The sequence below is a fragment of the Pimephales promelas genome, chromosome 13 (assembly GCF_988280905.1).
Source record: "Pimephales promelas chromosome 13, fPimPro1.hap1.1, whole genome shotgun sequence".
NCBI classification, from domain to species: Eukaryota; Metazoa; Chordata; class Actinopteri; order Cypriniformes; family Leuciscidae; genus Pimephales; species Pimephales promelas.
Genome location: NC_142781.1, coordinates 16,699,602 through 16,717,054, shown reverse-complemented (window position 1 = coordinate 16,717,054; position 17,453 = coordinate 16,699,602). Strand labels below are relative to the sequence as shown.

General features: G+C 38.8%; 1 protein-coding gene across 3 annotated transcripts in view; it reads right to left on the bottom strand.

Moving 5' to 3' along the window:
- Positions 1-574: 574 nt before the first annotated feature.
- The window catches only part of cdh2 (cadherin 2, type 1, N-cadherin (neuronal)), a 60,823-nt gene continuing 43,944 nt past the window's right edge, over positions 575-17,453 (bottom strand). For all 3 annotated transcript variants that reach the window (XM_089118536.1, XM_089118537.1, XM_089118538.1), the window contains 13 exons: positions 15,752-15,892; positions 15,433-15,588; positions 13,320-13,464; positions 13,042-13,214; positions 11,463-11,600; positions 11,187-11,372; positions 10,357-10,610; positions 9,787-9,929; positions 7,559-7,792; positions 7,233-7,466; positions 5,918-6,057; positions 4,364-4,531; positions 575-2,609 (listed from right to left, as the gene is read on the bottom strand). In XM_089118536.1, the coding sequence (XP_088974662.1) occupies positions 2,403-2,609; positions 4,364-4,531; positions 5,918-6,057; positions 7,233-7,466; positions 7,559-7,792; positions 9,787-9,929; positions 10,357-10,610; positions 11,187-11,372; positions 11,463-11,600; positions 13,042-13,214; positions 13,320-13,464; positions 15,433-15,588; positions 15,752-15,892 (2,319 nt within the window). In that variant the 3' untranslated portion in view covers positions 575-2,402. The remainder of the gene's footprint in view (positions 2,610-4,363; positions 4,532-5,917; positions 6,058-7,232; positions 7,467-7,558; positions 7,793-9,786; positions 9,930-10,356; positions 10,611-11,186; positions 11,373-11,462; positions 11,601-13,041; positions 13,215-13,319; positions 13,465-15,432; positions 15,589-15,751; positions 15,893-17,453) is intronic.

The window sequence follows — 17,453 nt, the reverse complement described above, 5'->3', positions numbered from 1 at the left end:
TTGCATTGAAATAATTTCTTTTTAAAGAAACAGAAAATTAGTTTACATTAAGACGAAAAATTAATAGATAAAATTTTCTGTAATGAAATTTGGGTAAATGGAAAACTAAACCTGGTATGATGTTGGTGTGAAAAATTAAAGCAGTGGTAGTGAAATTATTGATATTTCAGCAGAGCAAATCTTACGTTAGTATTAGTCATTTTTAAGTACGTCTGTCCATGATGCACCGTTTGTCCATGTTGTGTGCATGAAATAGCTATTCGATCAACAATTTTTTTTAATAATTAAAAAAAAAAAAAAATCTTAAACCAAATCTAGTTTTTGCTGTTTCAGCATTTTTAGTTGCTGAAATTTCAGTGCATCACTAATTTTTGATTGTTAAGAGAATAAAGCTTTTAGCTCAGCAATATAATCACAATCTAAATCAATTGCAAGTCAAGTCTCTCATGTGGAGTGCTATTAGTGATTTGTTACCCATGTAGAGCGTTCTAAATCGGTCACTCACTGGTGAGCTCCCATGATGCTTAAAAGACAGCTGCTAATGCTACAAAGTAGCAAAGAAAACCAACAAATCAACATTTCCAAAATTAGACTTTTATTGGTCATTTGGGCTGCAATGGGTCATAATATCAACAAGTAATTGCAAACAGAGCCCGCAGAAGTCTGGACAGCCATCGTCCATTAAAAAGCTGTTAATCATCTTATGGCTGTGAGCCTCATGAGTGGACTGGCCACGTACTTCCATCCTGCTCTTTTAAATGGCCCTCTCTGACGGTATCCAGTGATACACACACACACACACGCACACGCACACACACCATTACGGTTCTCTAACAGGCAGAGACAGTTATGATGAGGGCTTAGGTCCACCATTACAGTTTAGTTCAAACGTGAAGATCCCGAAGGATCGTGCATTTAGGAATATGGCCTCGGAGCCTCGAACGTCAGCCGACCTCTTTGATCCATGAGAGTGGCCCGGGGGAGAAGACAATGGAAATGCAGAACGTAGCAGAGAAGAACAAAGGAAGCGCAAGGTGGTCAACATGGAATCCTTGACGAAGGACGTCAAGCAATGAAATTAGAGAACGGGCGAATGGAAGGTCATTAACTGGGCCAAAAAGGGCGAAATGAAAAAGGAATGTTAGGTCATGAATGGGCAGGGATGAAAACAACAGGTATCTGGACCAAACTTCTGTCTCACTTATTCACTTTAGTCTCATTCAAGGTGGGCATTTCTTTATTTGTGTGTAAATCAATTTCAGAAAGACCGTTTTTTACGTAAAAGATAAAAACATGCAAAAATCCTTTTGTCTGTAGTCCAAATTATACATTTACAAGTTCTTCACGCCCTGTTCTTCTTGGTAGACTACATTAAAAGAGGAAAAACAAAACAAAAAACTATGTACACGCCATTTAATTTACAGTGGAGTAAAAAATGAAAGAATACCAGGCATGAAAGAATACCAGGATGACTAAGGCAGATGACATTTCAAAAAACAGAATGTTTTCATTTGCAAAATACTAAATCACTTCAAAAAATGCAGAGAGAGAGAGAGAAAATAAATGAACGAAACGAAGAGTTCTGCTACCAAATAATAATGCTCGTCTTCTATTTTGCAACCGGCTGCATAAGTTAACGTTCTGGTGGAAAAACAGTGAATATACTTTTTTAAAATAAAGAAAAGAAAAAAAAAGAAACTAAAATCTATTTTCTAGCATACTGTACAAAGCTGTTCCCTCTGTCTTGCTCTCATTCTTCCAAAGCTTTCGTTTTGATACGTGACGTGAGACGAACAGCGTGACGGTGAGAAACGCAAGCAGAAGCATAAACGTTATAAACAGGCTCACGACATAAACACTCCAAAACTCTGAGCCACCAAAGCCATTGAACAGAAAAACAACATCATCAGATCAAATGACCAAAGGCCGAAAAGAAAAATGTAAAAATGAAAAAAACAAAAAAAATGTACAAAAAGGCACGTAATATCCCAGTGCTTCTGTACTGTGAGATTCAAGTGTAACTTAGCATTCATTTAACGTTCTTTAAGCGTTCCTTCATACGTTTCGTACCGATGATCCTTCAAACTTAGGCGAAAAAATCCTGGACTGAACCAAATCTAGGCAGTTTTCCTTCATAAGACCCCCTTCCGTCAACAACAGAGGGCCTCGGAGAGACCTGGTTTTGTTTCCATGGTGATCTTCCTTCCACTTTCTCGTCTCTTCATTCTCTGTCTCTTTAGGGTATATTGGTTTCTTCATTGTTTTGATTCTGCTCACTGTCCTCGTCCTGCAATTAAAAAAAAAGTGCCACACTGTTTTTTTTTTTGATGTTGTTTCTTTTAATTTTCCTCCTCCTCCGGTTCTTCCTTCTCTTTTTTGTGGTCCTGCGGTGATGGTTCAAGCTAGTCGTCGTTGCCTCCGTACATGTCGGCGAGTTTGCGGAAGCGAGGGCCCCAGTCGTTGAGGTAGTCATAGTCCTGGTCGCCTCCGCTGCTGGAGGAGTGAAGGGAGCTGAGCGATCCGGCCGTGGAGCCGCTGCCCTCGTAGTCGAACACCAGCAGGGAGTCGTACGGAGGGGCCGTGGGATCGGTGTCGGCCGCCTTCAGGCCCTAGGGAACATGACCACAACGGATGTGCTTTTAAAATAGACACGCTTCAAATATAGCACATGATCATTGTTTAGTACAAGCATTTTCTTGTCTGGTACAACGTATTGCTGTTTAACTGAAGAAGAGGGGGATGGGATGGAGAAATAGAAGGAACAAACAGAGGAGGAGGGGGAGATGGGAGGAGAGGGAAGCGGAGAAGGATTGGGGTCGCCGTGCAAACAGATGCTGGGCTCTGGAACAGGCTAAAGCGTTTATTTATAAGCGGCTAGCTGCGTTCCGGTAACGCCGCAGTCTGAGCTCGCACAATTAAACAATGAAACACTGAATACACTGTCAGGGCACTGGATGAGAAACAACTAAAGTGAGAAGAGGAAGGAAGGAAGGAGTGACAATAGAACTGAAACCCATTAAGTAAAAACTGTGTGTGAGAGCCATTTCACATGCACTATTCTGCACTATTCTCTACTGTTTTGTAAAATGTGCAGGTGAATCCAAAATTGAAATGAACACAAAGACCACTGTGTCCTGGCCATTATTCCCTGCTATGAAATAATGTGTCACGGCTCTCAGGAAATCTGCAGTCTCTCCATTAACATTTAAAATGATCCTCTGAAGTTTAACCTATGAACTTCCTTAGAAAATAAGAATATGGTAATCTTTAAACATTATAAATACTAACATATTAACCTTTTTTATTTCATTTTCATCAGGTCCCGACAGGTCGTAATAAACACAATTCTACAGTTATATTTAGCACAAAAGATTGTGTTTTCCGGGGTTTTTCTTTCTTTTATTTTTGCACTATGACCAATTTGTATTTTAAGTAAATCAAACCAATGATGGTGAAAGGGGCATCCAATGAAAGAAACATGAATCCTATACATGTTTTGTGTATGATGTACTTTTTCAGCCAAGCAAAAAAGCTTGAGGAAAAGATAGCATTCGAACCGTAGTAGTGAAAACGAGTGGTAGTAAGTATGTAATACAGCATTTCCAACGTAACTTTAGATCGATAATACAACATTTTGGGGTAGATTCAAATGTTTGATTTACATGTGCCCAAACAATGTTAGTAGTGAATCGAGCATCCGAACGTTTAAAATGCCTCTGGTGCCCAAAAATGCGTCTAGGTAGGCAGCTCACTTGGTTTTGAAACGCCGCCATATTGTCCAAATAAAGTTCTATTCTTAGCATAACACTATCCAGACAGAGTGCTAACATAGACTAAACACTGTATAGACGTTCAGCTGACATAATTCTGAATCCTTAAGTCGCTTGTCTAAACAAATCTTTCTGCAGACATAAAACGCCTATAAACAAAACTTTTCTAAAAACAATTTCTTTTCACGTTCGAATGCTTAAAAAATAAAAAAAAACTGACAGTTTTCTTTAAAATACGATTTGGTCGAAACGATTGGCAAATGCTGATGTATAAAAAGCCTGTCTGTCTTTTAAGTGAGGCTGCTTACATTTAGCAGTAATGTTTAATTCATTACCTGATTTAAGCAGTTTCTTGCTAATCTCACCCTGCTATGAGTGCAGTCGCACTGCTTAGAGCGTGTGAGGTCTGCATGTGAGGACGCGCATCCACAGACTGGAGCATGAGTTATTGGATCCCTGAGACTGGCTAATGATCAACAAAACCTAAAAGGACCTTGGTCCAATTAACCAATCAATCACCATTAAGTCTTATCACTGGTGCCATCGAGCCGTTTTATATGGCGCGACTTCAGAAGAGAGGACACACAGCGTACCTCGTGGATGAACTCTCCTATGTCTCCGGGATGGGGTGCGGCCGAGCGGATAGGATAGTTCGGATGCTCAGAGTGCATCGGTCGCTCGTCCATCCGGCGGATCCCGACGGGCTTGATCATGTCTGGCTCCAGAGTATCGGGCTGCTGCAGCTGGCTCAGATCATAGTCCTGAAGAAACACAGATATACAATCACAAACAGGGTTAGAGGTCTGCTTAAAAGCCCTTGCTTTTCTGGAAACATCTGCATGCAAAACAAGGAACGTTTGGACTATAGTAACGCAATTTAAATTCACTTTGTTCCACACGAAGGACATTCATGTGTATTTTCTTCTCAGAAGTTAGCTAAATTTGATAAAACCTTCCTATGGGAAAATTTGGAACAGTCCATATTTGGAATGGAAATACTTAAAGTATAACTCCAAATCTTGATGTAAAATAAATGTATTCTTTATTCATACTGATAAATAATTTCTTTTAGGTTAGAGAGTAGTCTTTGTATCGATAGCTTAGACTTCTCATCAGTCACATTAAAATAATGTGACAAAAACAAAAAACAAAAAACAATTTGCAATGTCAAGCCACATTTTTATATTACAGAAATAACTGGAAGGAGATTTAATTTACAAATGGTGATGCCTGCTGTTATGTTAAATATAAGGTGGATAAAAACAAATCGAACTCTATAGTATTTCCTCATTTACATAGATAGCCGATAGCTGAAAGTATGTTTCGATTTGCCGCTACATTTTGAAATCAGCAGAGTCGGTGTAATACAAACTTTGTATGGCGCACACACACATGCCTGTGATTGACTGCACTAATTGGTTGGTCCACTATGTGGCAATACTCACAGTTGGCTCGCTGTTTTCAAGAACTACTTGAAGAAGATGATGGAAAATGCCATTAAAAATAACCAAAGAAGAAGGTGGAAACAACAAAAATGGATATGCAAAGGTTAGAACATACCCACGACAAGTTTGAAAGATGACATGTCTGTAAGTGCTCATGGTCCATGGGGTATTGAAAAGAAGGAACACTCGGCCATGCACAAGATGTAGAGGCAGGTGGAAAAAATACAGTGTACCCCAATTTAATGTTTTAATTAAAATCGAAAAATGCCAAATGGTTTCTCCATTGATGGGGGTTCAGAGAGTAGAAAATATCATTACTGTAACTCATAAAACCAAGTTTTCAAAATGATAAAACTGAATGCGTGTGTGTGAGAGCATTGAGAGACTTTACAAAAAGCAAAGTTTGCCTCAAATGCAAATGCAAAAATATGTGCTCACAAAAGCAGGCAAAGCAGGAATGGTTTCATCCATTTAAAAATGAGTCTCTAGCATACTATGACTTGTAATCAGCATAACTTGCAAAATAAGTGTTGAAAATGTGTCATCGTGATTTCAAACCGCACTACGCAGCTCAAATTAAAATCGTGAAGATTTTTAACATGATTTTATTAAACAAGCTCGATGATCTCAAGTTATTCTGAGCTGAAATAATTGTGTATGCCCAGGCCAGCAGCAATAGCAGTAGAGAGGGAGCGCATGTACCTGGTCTTCCTCTCCGCCACCCTCCTCGTCGTATTTGAGTATGTTGTCTCGCACGTCGTCCTCTGGATCGATCAGCAGCTGCTTGGCCTGTCTTTCTTTATCCCGTCTCTTCATCCACATCACAAACATCAACACCAGCACTACAGAGAGACAGAAAGTGAGAAAGAGATCAATATAAAACAAGCGCTTGAGATCAGACAGTAATAGGTGCAGTGTAACATTTTTAGCACCACCAAGCAAAATTTACATTTGTCCTAACTCCACCCCCTCAGTTTCTGTTGCTTCCTCAGACAAGCTTCAGAGATTTCCACGAGGGGTGTGATTTTTCAGAAATTGGATTGATATTATTCAGTTATTCTGTGACACTGCAATGTATTTCATCAAGTAAATTAACACAAGTAACGTGATTTAAAACTAGAGATGAGGAATCAGAATTGTGCAAGAGATAATCATAAGCTACCGTGTTTCCATCCACGCTCCAAATTTAATTTAACCTGAAAACAGTTTCTACATCCCATGTGTTTGAGAACAAAGTTTTCACTTACATAGGAGTTTGAGCAAAATAGAAATGGAAGTTGTGGCCATTGGGAAGCTACTGTGGCTCTTTTATTAAATGTAATAAATTACTTTAGAGTGCCGAGACATTCTGACAAAAATGTCATCGCTAGTGAATGGAGGTAGATGCCTTATTTTTGAGAGGCGACAGTTTTGATGGTGACAGTAGCCAATCATTTTGATGACAGGCTTTGGCAGCGTTTCATTAAGAAGAGATTGGCCCAATGTGAATTATTCACAATACGTTTTTTATGTGCCTCTAGAAATTTATTCTATAATTTTTTCCATTGTAGTTAGTGTTTATGTCTTCTTACTGAACAAAGCATTTATCCACCTCAAGTGTGCTTATAAGTTCTTAAAGGGGTCATCGAATGCAAAATTCCCTTTATATGGTGTTTGCATATAAATGTGTCTTTGCAGTATATGGCTACAACCACCATACAATGAACAAAATCGAACACTTCTTGGTGTGTTCATCCAACATTTAAAAAAAAAAATATGTATAAAAATACATGGACAGAACCCAGATAAAGTCAACCGAAAAGAGAAAAGCATCATTTGATTCTGATTCAACTGATAACATTGGTGTAAGAGAACAGAACGGTTGCTATCATTTCCACAACAGTCTCGCTATTAAATCTTTTGTGACTATATCGCCTCTGTGACCAAAAGCAGATCACATGTGCCCGACAGAAATGTGACCAACTGATAAGAACTCCACTGCCTGGAAGAAACAATCTCTGCCTAGTGTGCGTCTTACCCAGCAGGATGATGATGCAGATAAGAATGGCGATGATGGCTCCGGTGCCCAGCCCGGCTGCCATGATGCGCTCCATGTCCACGCAGTCGCCGTGGTGATCGCACTGGCACACTTTGATGCGCAGGTAGGTGGTGTTGGACATGGGCAGGTTACCCGAGTCTGTGATGCTGATGGGCAGCTCGTAAATCCCACTTTCCAAGTAACTAATTTTCAGACTTAACTGAGCATAATCGCCTACAAACCAACGACAAGTATGACAAAAAACGGGCGTCAGATAAATAAAAACATAATTGAGAAAAGTGTTTTGATATGGCGTTTTGGCGTACCACTGATTCGAGTCAGTGTCCAGTTCCTGCGGATGTCAGATGGTCGGTTGGGCAGCTCGAAAGCATAGGGCCCAGCGTTGGGGTTGAGGTCTCCGTCTACAGCCGTGATGTTGATGGCGTTGGGCTCAGGACGCTCGCACACTTCTGCTTCTTGCGGGAAGACTCGAGGTGCGTTATCGTTTATGTCCAGCAGGTAGATCTGCAGAGTTCCCGTCCCACTCGCAGGGGGGATACCTGACAATGGACAGAAGAGAAAAAGGAGGGAAAGTCAATACAAACATTGTCTCACGTCGCCTGGCTTTTGACTAAGAATAGTCAACTGATCACATTTTAAAACTTTTAAACACTATTTTCAACACATCTAATAAAACATAACCTACGTGGTGAGATGTTTAAAAACAAAAGATGCAATAAACTTGCTGCATATTGACCCTTAAAAGAAGAATCCATACAGCCCTTGCTGTATATAGCACAAGTTTTTGTATGCAATATGCTTTGTGACTGTGAAAGTGTCGTGGGCGTGACATCCGAGCCCGAGACTAATAGTTGAAAACTGACAATACAGATGAACTACAGCAGTTAATGACTTTAACTTCCACTCATCTGGGTCGGTTGGCATGATAACTCATTTATAAACCATAATGCACAGTCTATAAGATCCAATCAAACCAGAGCCCTTATAACCACCACTGGATCTCCACTCCTTAGAAAAGAGCTTAGTTTCTATTCCAACAAGAGTAACAAGACCTTTCGACTTCACTGATCATTAAACAAAGAACAAGAGACAGGCAGAGCAGCGCAGGCAGGCTGACGGAGATGAGGCTTTCTGTTCTACTCCTGCTGACATTCACAACACACTTTTTAATCCGTTCCAGCCTGAAAACAACTAAGTCAAGTACGCCTAAGTATCCTTAATTTATTGAATCAGGTGTGCAAATCAGCATTGAACTAGATACGAAAAGGCTTCTTTGTGGCAAAGGGTTTTTTTTTTCTTTTTGCTTACACAAAAAGATTTAACTGAGTCGAGGCAGGAATTCGATAAGAACGCTAAGTTAGCATTGTGTATTTGCACCCACTGTCTTAGCAAATTGCTTTAACAAGTTTACAAATTTAAACTACGCAACAATGCAATTCTGATGAACTACCATAGTACGATGCCTCCTTGGAGAAATTAACTAGCTAGTCACAAGTGTTTCCCAACTTTGTCAACCATGTAAACCATGTTGGTACACAGGAGATGGAGTAATAACGTCTGCTATTTACTCGGTTTAGGGATCGAATTAATGTCAGATTGTTTGTATCTGAAGATTACTTTGCTATGTTTGTTCTATATTGTTTAGCTTTGCTTACTCCAACCACACAACTTTGTGAATATTCATTGGAACTATAGTTTCGGGAAACACAGAATCACTGAATTATTTAGGTAATGGTGGAACTCGTGACTGTAGTTGGTACTACAATCTACCTTTAAAATGCCAAAAGTGCACTTTACTGCACTTTCTAACACTAACACTCTTCTCCATAATTTCATCAATTACTGATTGCAAGAAAATGTACACAAACATCCCTTTTAAATAAAGATGTATTTAAATTAAATGCAATTAAATAAAATTGCTTGATAACATTACCATTTGATGTTGTGCTAAACATTACAAGCCTAAAAACAATCTAAAACAAGCCTAAATTGCAAAGAAGGGTGCGTTTGTGCTAAAAAGAATCAGAATGACTTCATTTACATACAGTGCCTAGCTATTTCAGTGCATTTAAACTCCATAACAGGTGGGGTTTTGCACTGAAATACCACATACAAAAATGGCACAACTGTTCAGTGAGTGTTTCAGGAGACAAGCTTTCAAATTTACAGCGTGTGTGTGTGTGTGAGAGAGAGAGGGGGTTTGTTTCAGAGCTCTGATGCAGCGAGAATGTTAAACACCACAGCAGAATAGGGCCTAGCAGACTTCAGTAGACTCTTTCACACTGCGGGTAGTGTATGTGCATATGTGTGTGTTAGGAAGAGAGAGAGAGAGCCTGCTTCAAAGAACAACCCAGAGAAAGTGAGTGCATAGACATTCATAATGAGTTTGCATATGTTGTTGGTGAGATCATTAACATGGATGTGTGGGCATGTGTGTATCTCTGTTCGGTTGCAATTCCTCCCTAGAGCTAAAATCAATAGAATCACTAGATCTCAAAAATTTGTACATATACACAAACACAGCTGCTCCTACCATTGTCAGAGGCCATAAATGTGGCATTGTAGAGATTGTTTTTAACATAGGGAGACTCTCGGTCCAAAACAGCAATTGTGGAAATTCGTCCATTGTTGGGGTCGATCTCCAGCCAGTTGGCAGGGTCAAACAATTTAGAGTACCTTTAAAACACAAATACACCAAACACAAATGGTTAACAACTTGACCTTCCATTTCCAGTGTGACCAGTGTTGTTCTGGTTAACTAAAACTTTTTTTTTTTTTTCAATTGGTAATTGAAATAAAAAAATAAAATCCTTTTCCACATTACTTTTAGACCATATTCATGACCATCCACTTTACATGACTATGACATATTCTGTTTGCTCCTGCACCTTTAAGACTTCTGTATGTAAATAACCTCTGACATGAATGACTGAGCGACAATTTCTGAGTGAATCATTTTTCCAGCTTAGTTTCCATAAATGTTCTGGCTGGACTAGCAAGAAAGCCCTGCTTAGTTCTTCACAGTGCATTAAATTCTCCTATTTCAAAAAATCCTTTTCAAACATGTGTGTGTGTAAATGGATGTGTGTGTGTGTTTTAATACCTAATACTCTGCTGCACAAATCTGTCTGGATCATGAGCAGTAAAAGTCGTTAGCATCGACCACTGCGGGAGCCCCTCCTCCAGTTTGATCTGTTTGGGGTTTGGGTCAAAGTTTGGGCTTTCGTTCACGTCGATGACGCGTATGGACACGCTGGCTGTAGACTGGCGGGTGCGATGGATCCCGCTTACCAGCGGCACCTCATTTTCAGCGACAACAGTCAGCATGAATGATCGATTCAACTCAAAATCAATTGGCTGTACACAAGGACACACACACACACACACACACACAATCAAGTTAACAGAGCTGTTAGGGAAAATAATCTAAATTATACAATGAATGGATTGTGTTGCAATCAAATACACAGAGGAGAAATGCTTGAATAATAATTAATGAATGACTCATTCTCAATTAAGAGACATATAAACCATTAACTCAGCTGAACAGCAGGTGGAAGCTGTTTCCATGGAGACAGTCCTTTACTCTGTATTTGAACCCGCGCCTATAAGACTCTAGTGAGATTCTAGCGAGTGGCAACACAACCCAATTACAGTGTTTATACAACAGTTAGTTCTGCTCCACGGATCTGATTGGCTGGGCAAAGTGCTGAGACTTTTCACTGTTTGTATCACTCTGCTTGACTGTGTATGCAGCATCGCAGACCAAAGTATGTGAGCGGTGTCGACTTCAAGTAGACGGACGTTGTGCGATTTTCTCCCATGAGTGAGCAGAAAGTGTAAAACCCAAAGTGGTTCTGAAGCAGAATCGTTCACATCAGTTCCAGACCATCTGTCGGTATGTTTATTCCTCAGTAAGTTTGTGAGTGTTACCTTGACAACGGTGACAAGGCCTTCATTGGTAATGGGGTCAGTGGGGATGGAAAAGTGTCCACTTGAATCCCCAGATATGATCCGGTACACAGCATTCCACGAAGTAGTCCCCGGTTCATCTTTGTCAGTCACGGTGAGATTCGTCACTATCACATTCACACGGTTCTCTGGGACCTCACCATGGAACTAGAGAGACAGACAGAGAGAGATCGATTTTCAGCAAAGATGGCTTTCGCGAGACACGTGTTCAAGTGTCTGTGTGTATGTGCCACTCACAGTCTCTCGGGTGAACTCCGGAGCGTTGTCATTGACATCCAGCAGGCGTATGACAGCAGTGGCGGTGTTGGACAGACCATATGTGGGGTTTCCCTCCATATCGGTAGCCTGAATGATCAGGGTGTATTGAGGGACCTTCTGCTCAAAACAAAAAACAAGAAAAATTGGGTTAAAAACAAAAGATGGAAATAGTTTACAGCAGTGGGTCTCAACTGGGTGTGGAATATGGGAAGTGTTATGTTCGCAGGGCTGACAACTGACGCAATTGTCACTGTTCTCAGGCTCTCACGCCACACAAGACTATACACTGACAGAAAAGGTTAGTTTTGATTTGAAATAGTCTCAGCTTTCAAATGATGTCAATTTTTTTTTTACGAAATTCAAACAATAAATATTGTTTTCGCACTCCTAAATGTGACGTAACGTAACGTAAGTTCAAGTGGATGTGAACTGATCATCTCTTCCTCTTTACTATTAGTTAATAGTAAATAAAAACAAATGAACATTAGAAAGTATGTTAAAAGATGCAGTATAACTTATATGAATAACTTATTATATGAAATGTCTCATGTAATCTCTCAATCATTGTTTAAACTGCAGTAAGAGGTCTATAATAAAGCTGGAGAACAATGTCACGTAACGTTACGTTTACCTCAGGAAAGCCATTTAATGACCACAGCATTTTAGTTAGGAAGAAAAATTAACTATAGAGAGGAATAATATATGCACTATATTACATATATATTTTGCTAAATATATGCACTATATTATATGCACTATATTACTAATTTTACTCGTATTAGTAAAATTATTATAACGTTATTATTCTAAAAACGTTATATTATACATTACATTATTATACATTATATTAATTTGATATTGTATTGCCTTTAATAATAATACCAGCTGACAGGGCTCCCTGTATGTTTACAGCATTAGTTGAGAGATTTTTTTTCCTTAAGAAAAAAATTGCATGTAGCTAGTGTACTGACATTTATACAAATCTCAATTGTAGGTCGTGAAATTTGTCAAGGACTAATAAAAACAGTAGCCTACCAGTCATTGTACCATGCAAACATTGTAATGTTGTCACTAAATGTATTGAAATTATATTTAGTTACCACGTTTTGAAAATATATGTTTGTATAACACCCCGAATCCCAAAACCATCCCCCTCCATAATTCTCACTCCAAGGTAAACTCAAAAGTTGGCAGCCCTGTGTTTGCATCTTATTATTTAACCGCATTAGACCAGATAAGCGGCCCATTGTTTTTGGGTTCCAACCCACCAGATGAAAACAATGTTGTTACTGTTAACTAAACCTATTAAAATAATTTTCAGTAATTGAAATTAAGCTAAAATAAAATTATATAAGCTATATTTGATGAAAAACAAACTTTAAAAAAATGCTGTTAATGCTAAAAAGAAATAGTTTAAAGAGAAAAAAGCACACAATTACTTAAACTTGAATAAAAAAAAAAAGTAAAAGATAATTTAAGACATTTAGAAATACTACATTAATAATAAAACTGGTTGTAGTATATTTTTGACTTTCCACTAGAACAAATTTCCTCGTACCTCACGGTCCAAGCCAGCAGCTACAGTGATGATTTTGCCGGTCTTGTTGTTGATAGTGAACATATTGGAGGAGGGGCTCTCCGGGGTCTGGGAGAGGATCTTGTATCTGAGCATCCCATTGGCTGTATTTGGGTCATCCTTATCCTGGGAGGTCACCGTCATTACAAATGTACCTAGAACCGTGCAATAAATGTCAGTTTTCACTTCATTGGTGAAGGCATGTCATAAACTGTGTCAAAGGCGTGAATGCGTGTGTCTGTGTGTGTGTGTGTGTGTACCTGGTTTGGCGCCCTCATCCACGGTTCCGTTCCAGATCTGGTGTGCGAACTCGGGCCGGTTGTCGTTCATATCGATGACATTGATGATGATGTCAATGGGGTTCTCCATCTGGTTCCCATTGGAGTCCACAGCATGAGCACGTAGCTGTGAACGCAAACACACATTTAAAGTCACAGTTTACATGGAAACTCTTCATGAAAGCAAAAGCTGAACCAATCAACACACAAGTCTACATCTGAGCAGCTATAAAAACAACTACTTTCACTGTTATTTTCATAATGAATATACACCACAGTTCAAAATTTGGGGATTGGTAAGATTCACCAAGGCTGCATTTATTTGACAAAATGAAGTAAAAACAGAACTATTGCGATTGTGAATTATGATTAGAATTTAAAGGGTTAGTTCCCATATGGTAGTCAATGGGGAATGAGATCTGTTTGATTAAAACATTCTTCCAAATATCTTCCTTTGTGTTCAGCAGAAAAAAATAAACACATAGAGGTTTGGAATAACATAATGGTGAGTAAATACTGACAGAATTTTCATTTTTGGGTGAACAAACCCTTTAAAAGGTGATATTTTCTATTTCAATATATTTTAAAATGTCATTAATTCCCGTGATGGTAAAGCTGAATTATCAGCATCATTACTCCAGTCTTCAGTGTCACATGATCCTTCAGAAATCACTATAATATGATGATGTGCGTTAACTTTGATCCTTTGAATATGTACTTGCTGAATAAAAGCATCTGAATCTTACTAACTAACTAACTATGCTATGGGATGCATGAAGTTAATTAGCCTCTGAATCACGTTTGCATTCTAACGAGTTTTGACACTGAACCTCCACAGTATTTTCAGTGTCTTTATGCCATTTTGAGCCAGAGAAGACATTTACAGTACTCAATTCACACATTTTCAGCAGCCAACTGAGCAAAACTGTAACATCAATGGCAGTACAGACACACTGTCAGTGTAAAAGAGGCTAATAACCGCCACACTCATTTTCAGCGGTTATTGGAGTTAACCAACTGCTGTAGCTGACTTGGTTGCAGTTTGTGTGCTAGAGCAGTTTTAAGTCTGCTGTATGCATGAGCTATCCGAAGTAAGCCTGATGCTCCACCTTTGGCACCATTAGGAAGCAAATAATTTCATATTCATGTAATCTCTGCATAATTTGAATCTGAATGTGGATTAGGTAGACACTGGGGGAGGTTAACAGCCTCTCGGGTCCAGTAGTAAAGTGAAAGGGTATTGAAACCAGGCAGAAAAAGTTTGAAACTACTTCCAGGGGAGATTGAGGTTTTTTCTTAGATAAAAAAAGCCAGATTTAGGGAATGCCCCCCTACGAGCACAATGAATGAATGTGTGTGTGTGACTTAGTGTTAAGATAAGCTCCTCCAGAGTTTAATTTTGCCTGCTCTCCTCTTCACGGTACAGTGGATTAGAGGGATGTCAAAGGTCACATTCTCAGACTGGCTGCCATGGTAACTATGACACATGTAATTTATTGGGAGTTTTAGAGGGCTTCTCTCTGTCCTGGATGGAATACACAGATCTAAAGACCAAAGGCCTGATGTTTAAACATTGTGTATGCAAGAAACGGCATTGAAAAGTGCACAAACTTTACAGTGAATTTTAATAATAAATCCACTTTTTTACCGGGCAATTTGGCGACTCCTGTGGCCAAATAATGAACTGAACAATTGAGCTTAATTCATATTTAAATGCTTATTATTATGGTTTAGAATTTTTCTCTAATGTAGAACAATTCTATATTGTTTATTCTCAACCCTGAATCTGAAACCATATTCATAGGTTTTTAAGTACTTAAATTAATATGATAAATGCCGGACTAATCGACTAATGGCTTAAATAACCGAATAATAGTCAACTACAATATTCTTTAGTCGGTGGCAGCCTTACATATTTATAAAAGGAAATCTTGTACAATCATTCATACGGTTTGATTAATCTGAATAATTTTGTTTGTTTGCATAATCAATTTTCTTTTTTTAGGATGAAATCTACTCAAAAGTTTGACATGACATCTCAGGACATGGAGTCATGAACACACACACACACACACACACACACACACACACTTACATAGAAGTTGGGGATGTGTTCTCTGTCCAGTGGTTTGGTGACGGACAGGATTCCTGAAATGGGGTCGATGATAAACAGGCCGGTGGGGTTTTGGTCGGCTCCTGGTCCGGTCACGCTATAGCGCAGTGCGTTACTCTTGCCCTTATCCGACTGGATCTGAAAAACACACACGCAAGATAAACATAAAATTGAATTCCATGCACGATAGCAACTCAATAAATAGCAAGCAATGAATGAATTACCGTTTATTTTTATCATACTTTTTCGACTACACTTCACATGATGAACCAATGATGTTTTTCATCGTGTACACACTCACTTTCACAAGCTCTTCAGGGAATTGTTTTCTGGAGTTCTCAAGCACGTTGACAGGAGGAATGACCCAGTCTCTTTTCACACGATTCACACTGCCGTCGTCCTTGACAACCTCACTGTGCCGCGGAAACAGTATCACTGGCACCTGGCAAAGGAAAAAAAAATACGACGAAAAGAACAACAGTTAGATTCAAAAACACCCACACGGTCAATGTATATCAGTTGATGCGCACACACCCACACACACTGCAGCACATGCAACACTTTTGCCCCGGCCCCGAATAATTACAGAATTAATTTTACCCTCTATAATGGGGTCATAAATATCACTGCTGCTCCATCGTTAACTCCCAGAGCAGTAACACCCACATAGTGAATATGAAAGTGTGTGTCGAGCTTGCAGTATTGTTCCACTTCATTTCTCCATGAGCCTTGTTATTCAGAGCCGAAGGCTGCCCGAGATGTGCTTGACCAGACATTTGCCCTGATCTTATTGTTAAACAGAACAAAAACCCCTGAGTGTTCAATTAAGAGTTTATTTCCAACTAACAACACAATACAACGACTAATTTCTTTACGCAAATACAAAATCTCACAGGGCGTTAGCTTATAAAGCGACTCAGTTGATATCAACTAAGCCTCCCTTTCTCTTGACCTATCTTCTTACTTTTCCTCCCGGTGGTGAAATATTGCCAGTAATGACAGTGCCATGGGGCGGGCGGCAGTTCGGTGTTGAAGGAGGGAGACAGATTCTCTCGTTTTTCTCTCTCGCTGCTATGACTCAGGTAATGATGAGTTAACTCATTACACTTGTATCTACTCACAGTCTCACAATCTCTCCAAATGAACAAACCGACAACATAAACATTGCCAGAACTGATGGAAAAACATCTTTCACCCCAGTTCGTTCTCGTTTATTTTTCATATCTCCTATTTTCCCTCTCATTCCACATTAATCGCCTTTCTATCTGTTATCTCTAGCTGTATAAACTAGGGCTGGGCTTTTAATCATATTCAATGAAAATCCAAATGTTTAATGAGAGTAAAAACAATAAATATCTACTTTAAAAATAAGGCATGCTTTTTGAGTTTTATTTTTTAACTAAATCAACACAGAAGTGATGGATAAAGTGTTCCTATTCTTTCTGCACATTGAATTTCTATGACTTATCCATGAATTAGCAATTTGTATGAATACTTGATAGGATTTCTATTGAGTTTGCACTTTATCGAGCCATCTGTAGCTGAAATACATGACCATAACTATAAATAATTATATTGTCACAGCGTTTTAAGATTTGATTAATTTGTATTTATTGGCATGATTTATAGAGGCCTGGAAAGACTTTAGATTTTTGGGGAATATTAAATTCTTGATATTTCCATGTTTTTCAGGATCATTGGAACCCTGAATGTAATCATTTTCATTCAAATCTACCAATAAATGAATACATAGTGTAATAGAAAATTTTATTGAAACATATATTTGTTTGTGTGTTCTTTAAAATATAAAGATGCTAAAGAAACTGCAAGATGCATTATTCCTTATACAAATGGGACATTTGTAAAAGGACAGAATGTTCTGTTCTTCTCAAAAATAGATACGCTTGCTTGCACCAAGAGCAAAACATGTATTTAGTTGTTTTTGAAGTGACATCTGTGTTTAACGTGTGGGTATACATAGATGAGAGGTGTTAGAATATACG